Below are 15381 nucleotides of genomic sequence, written 5' to 3' on the forward strand. Positions count from 1 at the left end.
TCTCAGTCTGGGCCCTTAGATCTGTTCTAAGTGAACCCAAAGTTTCAGATGACTTTATTACAGGTCTCCTCCACTGTCTTAATCTCAAGGTAGGTGAACGAGCATTATTGCAATCTAAGCTTTATTTTATTTATTTATTTATTTATTTTTGTACCATGGATTGAACCCAGAGGCATTTTACCACTAAGCTGCCTCCCAAGCCCTTTTTATTTTTTACTTTGAGACAGGGTCTCACTAAGTTGCTTAGTGCTTTGCTAAGTTGCTGAGGTAGGCTTCAAACTTGTGAACCTCCTGCCTCAGCCTCTTGAGTTGCTGGGATTACAAGTATGCACCACTGTGCCTGTCTGCAATCTAAATTTCTTGAAACAAAATTTCTAATAACTCAGTAGTCACTAAGTCCACTGATTTCCATTCATAAACACCCAGCGCTTGTCATTCAGGGATTTAGAACTGGTAAAATATAATTAACAGGGTTATTGATCTTGGAGTTAGGGCATGAACTGAGTCAACTGAAAAAATGTGGGAAGGATGGGAAAAAGTGCAAAATTGATGAAAACAGAAGTCGCAAGAATCAGAACTGGAAACGAAATTGGCGTTAGTGTTGTAGAACAACTGAAAATATTAGTGGCCTCAAAATGCCTACATTAGATACAGCTTCACCACATCCCTAATGCATGTTGCTCTATTCCCCTTCTTGCCTGGTCAATATTACTAGGTGTTGCTCTAAGAAGTGGCACATTTTACATATTTCCATTTCCATTGTTTATATTGAATTATGTATGCAAAATTCAATTCTTTTTCAGAAAATCTCAAATTATACTGGGTCACAACACTGAAATTTTCATCCAATAGTTCCTTTAGTTGTTAACCCGTAGATAAATTTCATTATGAATCTTATATTGATAAGATGCACTGACAAATTTTTTTTTTAAGTTTTAGTAGTTGGAAATGTTAATAGCCAGTAATTTGACCATTATACACCCTACACTTGTATTGAATTATCACTTTATATCTCATATAGTTGTACCATTAAAATAACAATTAGTTTAAAAAAAAGGTATGTTGCATTGAGCATCTTTTATTATGGCTGTTATAAACAGCCAGGTGTGGTGGTGCACACCTATAATCCCAGCCACCCTGAAGGCTGAGGCAGGAAATCCACAATTTTAAGGCCAGCCTCAGCAACTGAGCAAGGTACTAAGCAACTTAGTATGACCCACTTTCAAAATAACAAAAAAAGGGCTTGGGGATATAGCTCATTGGTAAAGTGCACCTGGGTTCACTCCCTGGTACGAAGAAGGAGAAGGGGAAGGGGAAGGGGAAGGGGAAGGGGAAGGAGAAGGAGAAGGAGAAGGAGAAGGAGAAGGAAAAGGAGAAGGAGAAGGAGAAGAAGAAGAAGTTGTTTAGATTGCAATAAAGCCCCTTACCTATCTTGAGATAAACACAGTGAAAGTTTAAAATAGATGGAGATACAGCTTACATAGATTTACTTTGGTTTGTAGTCATTGATATGGCTAATTAATTTACATACATTCCATATTTTTCTTTTTCTTTTTTTTTTTTTTTTTTTGGTGATGCTAGGATTGAAACCAGAGCCTTGTGCATGCTAGGCAGGCACTCTACCTACCAAGCTATATCCCCAGTCCTCATGTTTCTCACTTTTTAAGTTATTTTCTAATCATCTAATTGCCGCAGTCTGGCTGGCAGGGCAAAATAGCGGGGGGGGGGGGGGTGGGGGGGGTCGGGGGGGCGGACGAACAACTTGTGTACATTGATACAGCAGGAGTGAGAGCCATTTATTGTAGGACAGGAGGGGTATATATACATTCCACACAGCTTATCTTAATTAACATAAACTAGATACATATGTCAACCAATTAGGAATCTCCACACTTAATGGCTCGCTGGCGTTACTTCACAAACCACTCCCTCTGGCAAAATGCCAGGCGCCATCTTGACTTGTTTATAGACCCTAACATCTAATAATTTTAATTTCTCAACAGCAAATGATTAGTTATTGATAAATCATAAAACCAAATAAAGATATAGATACATGAACATTTTCCTTGTAAATACTAGTCTTTCAAAAATTTTTAGGGCTGCGGTTGTGGCTCAGTGGTAGAACATTTGCCTATCATGTGTGAAGTACTCAATTTGATCCTCAGCATCAATAACAATAAATAAAATAAAGGTCCATCAAAACGAAAAATATTTTAAAAAAAGATCTTTATCATGTTACTTCATGAAAAACTGTGGTTTTTAGAATATTCAAAATTGTAGGATTTCATATTTTATAATTCAGTTTCCAGGTTTGACATGAATATTTATAAAGATATTTATTAAACATTGAAATGCATCTGTTTTATAGTTGTTATTTTCTGTGTTTATAATTTATGTGTGATATGTTTTATCATGTTTTTTAATTCATTGGTTCCATGGATCCATTAAAACACAAGTCTAAAAAGAACAGGAAATTAGTAGGTTTTCTATTTATTTCATCCCCACTGCCTGAAATGTAGAAAAGGCTTTCAATATTAGAATTGGCAAATTCTATGAACACACTTACTCAATCCCAAATATGTGATGAATGCATTGATTCTGTTTTTTTGTTTCATTTTATTCGCAGTTTCTATTGAGATTTGCTATTATGTGAAGTCTTTTAGTTGCCTGGAAGTATGTTGTTGTTGTTGTTGTTGTTGTTGTTTTTGAGAAAACTTATCCTGAAACTCCTTCCTTGCAAGGAGAGGACTGATGTAAAAAGTCAAAGACACATATTTAGAAATCAACAATCCTTTCAGTAAACTTAAAATACTTTTACATTAGCAAATTCCATTACTTATTTAAGAACAATGCAATTCTTTTGACTGAGTCCTTGAAGGCCTGTTTTACTTGCTTGTTTCTCAGTGTGTAAATGAAGGGGTTCAACATGGGACTGATGGATGTAAAAAGGATTGTTACCCCCTTGTTAATAGCCATTGAATCTTTTGCTGAAGGCTTAACATAGATGAAGATACAGCTCCCATAGGTTATGGAGACCACAATCATATGGGAAGAACAGGTAGAAAATGCCCTTTTCCTTTGTTGGGCAGAAGGGAATTGCAGAATAGTCTTAATGATGTATACATAGGATAGAACGACACATATGAGAGTCATGATAAAAGTTAACACAGCACAAATTATAACCATCTGCTCTATGAGCCATGTTTCTGTGCATGAGATTTTTAGGATGGGTTCTGCATCACAGACAAAATGGTCAATAACAGTAGAGTTGCAGAATTCCAGATTCAGGCCCAGGCTAAGTGGTGGAAGTAAGAGCAACAAAGCAGCTGTCCAGCAACAAAGGATGAGTCTTCTGCAGACCCTGGTGTTCATGACGGTCACATAGTGTAGAGGTTTGCAGATAGCTATGTATCGGTCATAGGACATGGTGGCGAGGAGAAAAAATTCTGTTACACCAAAGAGATCAGTGGAAAATATCTGAATGATACAATTGTCATATGTGATGGTTTTATCCCCTGTTGATAAGCTGTACAAGTATCTGGGAATACAAGCAGTTGTGAATGAGATTTCTAAGAAGGAGAAGTTTTGTAGGAAAAAGTACATAGCAGTTTTGAGGCCTGCATCCAGGAAGGTGAGGGAGATGATTGTCAGGTTCCCCGTTATACTCAGCATGTAGGTGAGAAAGAGAAAGAGAAAGATGAAAATCACGACCTTCATCTGTCAGTCCCAGCAGGATAAATGTTGTTACTGTGTGAGTTCTCATAATTGGATTCTCACTTCTATTTAATTTGCATTTAAAATTCAGAGATGTTTGTGTGCGATGGTAATTCACAGATAAAGAACCTTGAAAACCCATTCACATGTATTTAACTGTTTTGTTTACAAATATTGTCATTCACGGCAGCTTAGGTTCTATAATTACATATTTTTGGTCATTTCAAGGTACATTAAAAATATCAAATTGCATTATCTATACCAATTCCAAAATGTTATGGTTGCTTTCTTCTTATTGCATTTTTTTATTGGTTGTTCAAAACATTACAAAGCCCTTGACATATCATATTTCATACATTAGATTCAAGTGGGTTATGAACTCCCATTTTTTTATTTTACCTGAATCTCAGATTTAATTTTCCCAAACAGCTAGATTTGATTATTAGTGTTTTGTAAGATTGAGAGATTTTCCTTATTCACTCTGTGAATCCTAAAGCTGAATTTTAAACTTTCTTTTTCATATTCATGTTTCCTTGAAGTCTTGTTATTAATACAATTATATCTCACAAACAGTTAATTATACAGGCTCTCTTTCTGTGGCTTAAGATGTCAAGTATACTTGTGTTTTCTTTAAACAACTACTTCCTTACTTATTCCCCTGATTTTTCCTCATAATTTTCTATTTATAATACTCCTTCCCTATTGTGGTACATAAGAAAGAGTATTTTGAGAATGAGTTTATTGTATAGGATGATAAGTTAGATATGGAATACATACCTATGAAAATCACAACTGTTTTTAGTTTTTAATATCTATAAGTATTGAGCACATTCCAAAATGCTGTATTAATATCCCAAAGTTCAAAATATATCAGGTTTAAACTATTAAACATTTCTTCAAGCATGGTTTCATTTCACTGTGACTCAGTTTGTTAGTGTAAAATAGAAAAAAAATTATTACCCTTCATACATATACTATGTGATAATATAGTATATAAAATATTTAGGGGCTGGGGATGTGGCTCAAGCAGTAGTGCGCTCGCCTGGCATGTGTGTGGCCCGGGTTCGATCCTCAGCACCACATACAAACAAAGATGTTGTGTCCGCCAAAAACTGAAAAATAAATACTGAAATTCTCTCTCTCTCTCTCTCTCTCTCTCTCTCTCTCTCTAAAAAAAAATTACAAATAATGAGTAATAAATATAATTTAACTACTTCAGTGCCCTGATTCATAATTATTATCCTTTTGTTGGTTACCATACATTCAATTATTAGTATACTGAAATCCTGTTTTGTCCCCATGTTTTTAAATAAATGAATTATATGAAAGTTTATCAAACACCTCTCTTTTTCTGTTGAAGTTTAGGGAATTTCTAAGTATAACGTTATAATGTGTGTTTTCTTTCTTTCCTTTTCCTAATATTGAGTCAGGGTCCAACAAATTTGCCCAGGCTGGCCTTGAACTTGTGATCCTCCTATCCCAGCCCCTCCAATGGCTGAGATTATTAGAGTCTGCCACCCTTCCCAGCACAGAAGTGTTTTCAACCACACAGTATTTCTAGTAGCCTCTGTTTACTTTCCTATTGTTACAAACATATTGAATTTCTCACCTTTTTGCTTTGTCATTTCTAGACATTTATTTTCTTGCTGGTGTCTCTTATGTTGATAGTTCTTAATGCTGCATTATTTCTTCCTGATGGATTATTTTCCTGAATTTCTCAGCTCTAAAAAGTTATTGCTCTTTATAATCTCAATCATATAATTAGATGTACCCCAAAAATGACCAAAGTGAAAATCATGATTTTCCACACCCCTTTTTACTTCTTACCTTGTACTCTTTATAATCAAATTAGTGTGTTTTAATTATTAAAGCTTTACTATAGACTAGACATTGAAATAAACACTTTACATGGATTATCTGGAGTATTCTCTTCAATGCTCTGTATTTCTCCATTTTTATCTCTGTCCCACAGTATCTAATTTTATGGGAAATGTACATAACTAGCCAGTAGTTTCTAGTTTTTAGTTTCCAGAAACTTTTATTGGAGATATTACTACTTTACACATGACTCAGATTATGCTACTTTTTCATTGTTGTTTAATATAATCTTATAAATATCTATAGAGTACCCAAGATTAAAGCACTCTAAAAATACTGTTAATACCACATTAATTTGCATTTCTAAATTTTAGTGCAATCAGGAAAGATTCATTTATTAGAGTCACATATAACCCAAATCTCAAAAAAGAAAATGAAATTAAAGACAGAATTTATTATATTTACCCTTCTGGCAGTTAATCATAACCTTCCTCTATTAGTTGTTTACATGTATTTTTACAGACACAACTTGAAAATGTTAAGAATTAACTTGATAATTTTTAGCCACTACTGATTGAATTTGGTCACCTCAACACTAACAATATCCTTGAATTTTCTCTTTTATAAATTCCACCAACTTTCTCACAATAGATATAGTGCTATTATAAGCCCAGGAAATTATTTTTTATTTTTAACTATCACTGAAAAGTGGGTTCAAGGGAACTCTTGTTACCTTTAGAATAATTGATGTTCAGAATTCTTTTGTTCAGAGAAAGGGTTTTCCAATTTGAAGCTAGACATTTATTTTATTTGCCAAATCTGCAACAAAGTTAATGAACAAAAAAGTCCTTTGTGACCCAGGTTCAAAACCACTAATGAATCATTTGTGTAATGAACTTGGGGGAAAAACAATCAAACCTACCGTAGTAACAATGGGAACATGGACTTTAGAGACAGGAGAAAGCATGTGGATCATTAAAAGAGACTCGTAGGACAACTTTAAGAATCCCATTAAAAGCAAAACTAATCCAGTTTCTTTTAATTAATTGTTAGCACACAAAGTAACTAAAAGATCTGTTTCTTTTTCTGATTTATCAATTTTTATGCCAAAAATATATTTTACATAAAGATTTAAAAATATCATTCAGCTTCCTTTCTCAGAATGTTATTTTTATTACACAAACCATAAAAATTCTTCAGTCAAAACAAATAAATAATTTCAATAAACGTTTCTAAATTCAACTGTGAGCATTCTAAAAGAAAGCAGAAATGTCAATTTCTTGTTGTGCACTAACATACATGGTATTTTAAATTATGTTAAAATCTAATACATTAAAATCATTTTACTATACATACTAGTACATATAGTAAAATCTAGTATGTTAAAATCAGAATTTCTGTGTCTTCAAATCTACAGAAAGGTCTTCACAATAAGAAATTTATTATTTCATAAAATTGATTTTATAATTCCTCTGGGAATAGAAATATAATAGAATCTACTGCATGAAAATATTGTTGAGTTAAGCAAATTTCTTATAATTCCACAAAGTATAGGAATACTTGAAGCTCACATAAAATAAATATATTTTTTATTAGAGTCACGTATGATCCAAATCTCAAAAAAGAAAATGAAATTAATGACAGAATTAATTCGACAAACCATAATTGTATATATGTGATATGTATATTTGATATATGTGTACAATGAGGACTGATAAAAGTATGCTAATTAGCATATCCACTGAAGCATTATGGAAAATAATACTTCTACAAGACAGTTCCCCAAGAAAAACATGGAGGGATAGTATGGCTTGGGAGGAGGGAGGGAAATTATCCAAACATTAAGAAGGGGCCCCTAAGGGAAAAAGCAAACTTTCATCCTTTTCCGGTTCATCGTCAGCATCTCCACCAAAAGCAAAGCTTCATCCCTTCCCAAACACAATGGGTCCTGAAGGAAGGAGGCAAATATCAAAATGCTGAGCCTGGACTTTTACCCTTTCCTATTGCAGATGAGTCCTGGAAGGAGAAAAGCAAATAGTGAAGCTCTAGATAACAGGGGGTACCAGAGATAAGCAGTGAACACTGAGTTTTGAGCTTTTCCCAATGACAATAAGTTTACCTTTTTACAACTGCCTTCCTGAGTTAAAATTTTAACCTGCACAACTAGGTCCCTGACTGTCCAAACTGCACATCTGCAGTATCCATTGATTAAGTCACCCTCATTGTAAACTATAAACCCCAAACTCCTTCTGTAACCCAGAGGGCCATTTCCTGTACCCAGAAATGAGCCCTCCCAAGTCTGATCAATGGACTTTGCTGCAGAATAGAGGAAAGCTTGCTGATCCAAGGTTTGCTTCCTGTCTCCTGCCTCCATCATTTGGTGGCCATGTGCTTGCATCCATCACTTCCCATGTTTTCGTGCTTAGAGAGGTGAACTTATTTTCAACTGTTTTGTAATATACAATATACTGTTATTCAATATATTCACCCTGATATACAACAGATCTCCTAACTGAAACTCTGTGTCTTTTGACCAATAATAGAAGAGAGTATATTTGTTGTTTCAAACTGGGAAAAAGTGTGGAAAGAGATAGATGAGAAGTGATGGCTGAAGTTAACAGGGTTCCATTTGGGATGACAGAAATGTTCCAAAGTTAGATTCTGATGAGGTATGCACAACTTTGTAAATATAACAAAAATAATTTGATTTTTATATTCAGTTGTGCAATGATAATTTATACTTCAAATGTATATAAATCACATATTAATAAAGGTATGTTTATTATTTTTACTAAATATGTTTAAGGTGTACACTATGGTATTTGATGTACTAATACAGCTGTTTTTTTAAAAAAGTGGATTAAGTGCTTCAATCAAAAGTAAATGACTTAAAGAAATAGGGTGAGTTGGTAAAAATCTCACAGCTAGTAGAAATGACAGGATCTGAATTTAGATACTATTACATCAAGGTTAACTTTTCAAACAGGGAATAACTTTGAAAAATCCCAGGTCTGTGATTTTATATCTTTTACTAGGAAACATGCAACCAACAGAGCAGAATCGGTATGCATCTGTTAGGAAAATAAAATGTTTGATATTCAACCAATCTATGTAATGTAGGTCAAAGGGTACAAACTTGAAGTTATGCAAAATGAATAAATCTAGAGACAATATACAGTAGGAAGACTATAATTTATAATATTGTATTTTATACTGAAAAATTAATATCAGGTGCCTCTACACAAAACAAAAAATTTTTGAGATGATGGGTATATTAGTTTTCTTGATTGTACTAATCACTTCATCATGCATATCATGTTGTACACTTTAAATATATACAAGAAAATTAGTAACATGATACATAGAGTAATTAATGTATATGTGTATAATAAATTTGAACTATATATTCACTGAAAGCAGCAAGCAAATATGAAATTCAGGAAGCATATTTAGGTTATAATCAATATAGCATGAATTCATCTTTTGTTTCAACATTGATACATTTAATTCCTCTTGTTGAAAATATTTTTCCCTTTTATTTTCTATTACAATGATTCAAATGTCGTTTTTACTAAAAAAGGTGTGCTTTCAAGATATTGGAAATTAATCACACTCAAGTTTCTGCTTTCAATATTGACAATCTAGGTAGAGAAAAATTTAATGCTAAGTGAAGTTAGTCAATTCCAAAAAATCAAATGCCGAATGTTTTCTTTGATATAAGGAGACTGATTCATAGTGGGATAGGGAGGGTGAGCATGGGAGGAATAGACTAACTCTAGATAGGGCAGAGGGGTGGGAGGGCATGGGGTAATTAATGATGGTGGAATGTGATGATCATTACTATCCAAAGTACATGTATGAAGACATGAATTGGTGTGAATATACTATCTATACAAGCAGAGATATGAAAAATTGTTCTGTATATATGTAATAAGAATTGTAATGCATTACACTGTGATATATAAATTTTAAAAATTTACATAAAAATAATAGCAGACATACAGGATGTTTCTGCATGGTGACTCTTTGGGGTTTGGGGCATGTAAGATTGGGCAGGAGGAATGAATGTTATTTTAAGAACCAAGGCATAGAAAAATGAAGAAAGAAAAAATTTGATACATAAACCTTGTATGGAAAAGATGAGGCACAAAAAAGTAGGAAAATGTAAATTCAAATACCTCTGGGATAAGGTATTAGTTTCAGATGATAAACCATATGAGCTATTTCGGAGGAATGTGGTAAACAATTTGAACTCTTATATTGTATAGCTATTTATATCCTAAAACTGCAGTCATATTATTTAGAGCTTTTTATATTCCTGTTAGAAAATTATCTAAATTTTTAAGATCCCATATATTTGGCTGTTTTTATTTCCTTTATTTCTTTTCACTTCATTTTCTCTGTTTGCTCATTTTAGTAACATTTTGTGTAAGTGTTTTAATATAACTACCTACATCTGGCAGATTATTTTTCAGTACAAAAACATTTAAATTTCCCAAAATAGCATTTTTTTAACCTTATTCCTTTTAACTCTATTTTTGTTTTAGGAAAGCCTATTCCATTTAAAATTTTGACTTTATTGGTTTGATATACTTTAAAATCTCGCAATTTTCAAGCTTTAGTATTTTAGATGTTTTTCTCAAATTGAAAGGTTTATAGTTCCATTTCACGACAAAATCACTTATTTTTGGTGCAATCTAAGCTTTTTGGTTTTATTATTTAAATTTATTTTTTAAACTTAAACATGAAAACATTAAAAATATACATATTTATAGGTTACTACGTGATTTTTCAATGCTTGTATACATTGTATAATATTCTTATTAGGATAAAAACAAGCTATCTTCTCAAACATTTATCATTTCTTCTTGATGGAAACATTCAAAATCCTTTCTTATAGCTTTTTGTAATATCTGATATATTATTGTTATCTGAAGTCACTCTTCTGGGCAGTAGCATAGCAGAACTTCTTACTCCTATCTGTAACTTACTACTCATCAATTTACCTTTCTCCATTCTACTGTCCCTAGCCTCTTGCAATTGTCACTCTACACACAACTTCAATGATATATACTTTTTTTTATATTTCACACATAAGTGAAGTACTTGTGAAGTACTTGTCTGTCTGATCCTGGCTTATTTCTCTCTCTCTCTCTCTCTCTCTCTCTCTCTCTCTCTGTGGATTGAGGATTATATCTAGGAGCACCTAATCACTGAGCCACATCTTCAGCTCTTCTTATTTTTTTATTTTTGAGACATGGTCTTGCTAAGTTCCTCAGGGTCTCACTAATTACTGAAGCTGGTCTCGAACTTGTAATCCTCCTCCCTCAGCCTCCTGAGCCACTGGGATTACAGGCATGCACCACTGCACCAACTTATTTCTCTTAATATAATGATTTCAGGCTGGGGATGTGGCTCAAGCAGTAACGCGCTCGCGTGGCATGCGTGCGGCTCGGGTTCGATCCTCAGCACCACATACAGACAAAGATGTTGTGTCTGCCAAATATTAAAAAAATTAAATATTAAAATTCTCCCTCCCTCTCTCTCACTCTTTCTTTAAAAAAAAGTTTTAATATAATGATTTCCACTTCCATCTATGTTCTTGCAAATGACAGAATTTCATCTTATTTTATAGCCAAGAAGTATTCCAATGTGTATATATACCACATTTTCTTCATCCATTCTTCAGCTGATAAGCACTTAGCTTGCTTGTTCCATTTCTTCTTTTTACCTCTGAGGGGGCATAGGAAAATTTTTTTTATTCTGATTTTGCTTTGTCTTCTGTTTGTAAAACCTAGAACAGTACCTACCATAAGGAAAGTGCCCAATACATATTTATTAGGTGAATTAATGAATGAATCATTTGGAAGTTTTGGATTGGAAGAAATAATGGTGATGATTATTTGTTCTGTAGTCCCTGAAAATGTAAAAAAATGACTAAAAGTTTATATTTATCTTATTTTCTCTTATTTTATTTTTTGGTCTTCAAATTTGAAAATGAAGCAAGGATTTAAAATTTTGAAAGTTATTAACATGCCTATTATGAAATGACGTGATCTTAAAAGAGGCTTGTTGAGAAGATGCCACTGGATGAGGATGAGCAAGAGCGTTTTGAAAAAGTTAACTTGCCAGCGGACTTTGGGAAATTCACCAAACATCAACTTTATATCCCTTATTTCTTGGAAAATATTACAATTCTTTTGACTGAGTCCTTGAAGGCCTGTTGTACTTGCTTGTTCCTTAGTGTGTAAATGAAGGGGTTTAGCATGGGAGCCATAGAAGTAGTGAGGACAGTCACTCCCTTATTTATGGCCATTGAGTCCTTCGCTGAAGGTTTAATGTAGATGAAGATGCAGCTGCCATAGGTGAGGGAAACCACAATCATGTGGGAAGAACAGGTAGAAAAGGCTTTTTTCTTTTGCTGGGCAGAAGAGAATCTTAAAATTGTCTTGATGATGTAAATGTAGGACAGAACTACACACATGAGTGTCATCATGAGGGTCAGTACAGCACAGATGATAACGGTCTGTTCCATAAACCAAGTATTTGAGCAAGAGATTTTCAGGAGGGGAAATGCATCACAAACAAAATGATCAATGATATTAGAATCACAAAACTCCAGATTCAGGCCTAGGCTGAGTGGGGGGATTAAAATAAATAGACCAGCTACCCAACAACAAAACACAAGTCTCCTGCAGACTCTACTACTCATGATAGTCACATAATGCAAGGGCTTGCAGATGGCCACATAGCGATCATAGGACATGGCAGCCAGGAGAAAAAATTCAGTTACACCAAAGAGGTCAGTAAAAAATACTTGGCTGACACAGGCATTGTAGGTAATCATCTTGTCACCTGTTGCTATGTTATATAAGTATCTGGGAATACATGCAGATGTGAATGAGATCTCCAAGAAAGCAAAATTTTGTAGGAAATGGTACATGGCTGTTTTAAGGTGAGAATCCACTAAGATGAGGGAGATGATAGTCAGATTCCCAGTTATGCTCAGCACGTAGGTGAGAAACAGAAAGATAAAAATCAGAACCTGCAGTTGTGGGTCATCTGTCAGTCCCAGTAGAATGAAAATTGATACAGTATTGTTCCTCATTGTTGATTTCTGACTTCTGTTAGATCTACACTTAACATTCAGAAACAGTTTGTTATAGACTATTTAGCAGTTTTAATTTAGGTTTTTCTTATTCACAATGTTTTTTAAATATTGCATTTTAACATTTATTACATTACATTACAATAAGCATGCTTAATTTGATCAGTTTAAACTTTGTTTTAAGCCCTCTGGGAAGTTTTCTGCAAGTCTGATGTCTGCTATCATGTACTCTAGTAGAAAACGTCATGTGCTACTCTATTGACACTTAACAAAGAATACTAACTTGGGGTGGGGATAAGGCTTCGTGTGTTTTCTCATCATCATAGTCCCCACCATATACACTGTTATACACATGTTTTTCAATTGTCCAAAAAATGTTCCTAAATGAATTTATCTATTGCATGTTTTCCAGTTAGATGCCTAAGCCATTTTCCTTTCAATTTGGACTCTGAATTTTAAAAGTTTTAACATTGACTTTCTTTAAGTTTTCTGTGACTTTGAACCACTGTTAATTTCTTAATTTTTACATTTCAAGAGATCAAATTTTCTGCTTTTATTTATTATCTTCATACTCATAATAGAGAATCTGCCTTCATTTTGCTACTATTTTCAGGTATAATTCCTTCTTCCAGTTCCCCCTCTGATCTCTCAGGTAACACAATGATCACATCACTGAGTAAACTTAATCAGCCCTATCACCACTGGATATTGGTCATCCTCTAAATGAGACTGTTTTTCGTTTATTCTATTTTCAAAATGTAAATTAGAAATGAGGACAGAGATCTCTAATGAGGTGATGTCATTCTTTTGGAGGGCTGGGGGTAGTTATATGCACATATATCTTAGTTTCTGATGTGAGGTGATAATATAGGTAATATATTTCTGGATAACTCTCAAATTTTAACATTTCGATGTCATATTTAAATGCATAAACATCTCCCCAAAGTGGCATTTTATATATCCAAGGAAACCAAATTCTATAAATGAAAAAAAGCTTGCTTTACTAAATATAAAAATTATCACATTTTTTCTTTTTAGATTACAAAAAAGTAAATATAATTAAACTGAAATAACAAAATTTATTGCACTTACTATTTTAACTGTCAATTATAGTTTCTGTTGGTTGTTGAAACACAAAATCGTAGAATTTCTAAACTGGAAAAGATATTTAAAATGACTGTCATATGAACTTCTTGTCACGTTTGCTTATGAATCCACTGTCAAATTCATGACAACTCTAGGTTGCATAAACATCTCAGAGTTATCCATCTTCAACCAGTTCCTTGGACTTCCTTCTATCTTTATACCCTTAAAATAAAACAAAGAAAGAAAAGAAAACATTTTAATATGAAGACTGTGGAATGTTAGGAATCTTTACCTGAGGATAGTTGGCACTTCTCAGGTCAATGGGTACCTTTGCTGTATCTAGCTTACATTTGCTCTGTTTGATAAAAATGCAACTAAATGAAAAAGAGAGTCTCTGGTGACCTACACATGGTTACTAGTAAATCTATGGGTAACCAAATTTGAGGTTAAAAAAAAAAAAGTATGCTAACTTTGGCTTCCTTGGAGACAGTGTCCTTAGAGACAGGAGGATGTATCTGTGGATAAAAGCCAATAGAACAACAACAACAAAAAAAAAGAATCTGATTATGAAATAAAATACAACTTTAGCTCCTTTTTAAAAACTTTCACTTCACATACATTGAGGGAAAATCATAAGAAACCACATTTCTCATTAAAAGTTTTTTACATGAGTTACTCATTATAGTTGGGAAATTTCAATTAGACAAGAAAAACATAAAATTACGTAACCCATGTTGTTTACATTTCTAATTTTTTTCTACAAATATATCAATATATTTATAAGCACTATTTAAAAATAAACATTAACAATGTAATTTGTATAATTGGATATACAATGCCAAATGTTCTTAATTTTTTTTTAAGGTAGGGGTACCAGTGATTGAACTCAGGGGCACTCCACCACTGAGTCACATCCCAAGCCCAATTTTGTTTTTTTTTCAAACACTGAAAGACAATGGATGCCAACCAAGAATTCTGTATCCAGCAAAATTAAACCAAGCCCAATTTTGTATTTCGTTTAGAGAGAGGGTCTCACTGAGTTGCTTAGTGCCTTGTAATTGCTGAGGCTGGCTTTGATCCTCCTGCCTCAGCTTCCCAAGCCTTTGAGATTACAGGTGTGTGCTACTGCACCCAGTTAAATGTTCTTAAACTTTTAAATATGCTCCAAATTTTTATATATATATATATATATATATATCATTTTTTGCAATTAATTTATTTTATTTTATTAAGTTTTTATTTTTTTTAAGTTGTTGACTTATTTATTAATATGTGGTACTGAGAATTGAACCCAGTGCCTCACATAAGTGAGGCAAACACTCTACCACTGAGCCACAACCCCAGCCCTTATTTTATTTTTTAAAAATTATTTTTAGTTAACACATAATTGTATATATTTATGTGCTATAGTGTGATATTTCAACACATGTATGTAACATATAATGATCAAATTAGAGTAATCAGCAAGTTCATCATCTCAAACATTAATGATTTCTTTGGGATATTCAAATATTCTCTTCTAGCTATTTTGTATATACATAATTTATGGTCAACTAAGGTCACCCTAATATGCTATAGAATACTAGAACTTGTTCTTTCTAGCTATACTTTTGACTTCAATCACCAAGCTCTCTCTATTCTTCTTTTATCCTACT

General features: G+C 33.3%; 1 protein-coding gene and 1 pseudogene across 1 annotated transcript; both read right to left on the bottom strand.

The window, feature by feature from the left end:
* Nucleotides 1–2832: 2832 nt before the first annotated feature.
* LOC143396993 (olfactory receptor 6C2-like) lies at nucleotides 2833–3763 on the bottom strand (annotated as a pseudogene).
* A 7941-nt stretch (nucleotides 3764–11704) lies between these two features.
* LOC143396994 (olfactory receptor 6C2-like) lies at nucleotides 11705–12640 on the bottom strand. The gene has a single exon (XM_076852991.1). The coding sequence runs from the start codon at nucleotides 12638–12640 to the stop codon at nucleotides 11705–11707; it is 936 nt and encodes a 311-aa protein (XP_076709106.1).
* Nucleotides 12641–15381: the final 2741 nt, after the last annotated feature.

Source organism: Callospermophilus lateralis, chromosome 4, assembly GCF_048772815.1.
Source record: "Callospermophilus lateralis isolate mCalLat2 chromosome 4, mCalLat2.hap1, whole genome shotgun sequence".
Taxonomy (NCBI): Eukaryota; Metazoa; Chordata; class Mammalia; order Rodentia; family Sciuridae; genus Callospermophilus; species Callospermophilus lateralis.

Excerpts from the sequence above, each read along its gene's own strand:
- LOC143396994 (XM_076852991.1), bottom strand. The coding sequence starts at position 12,640 with ATGAGGAACAATACTGTATCAATTTTCATTCTACTGGGACTGACAGAT.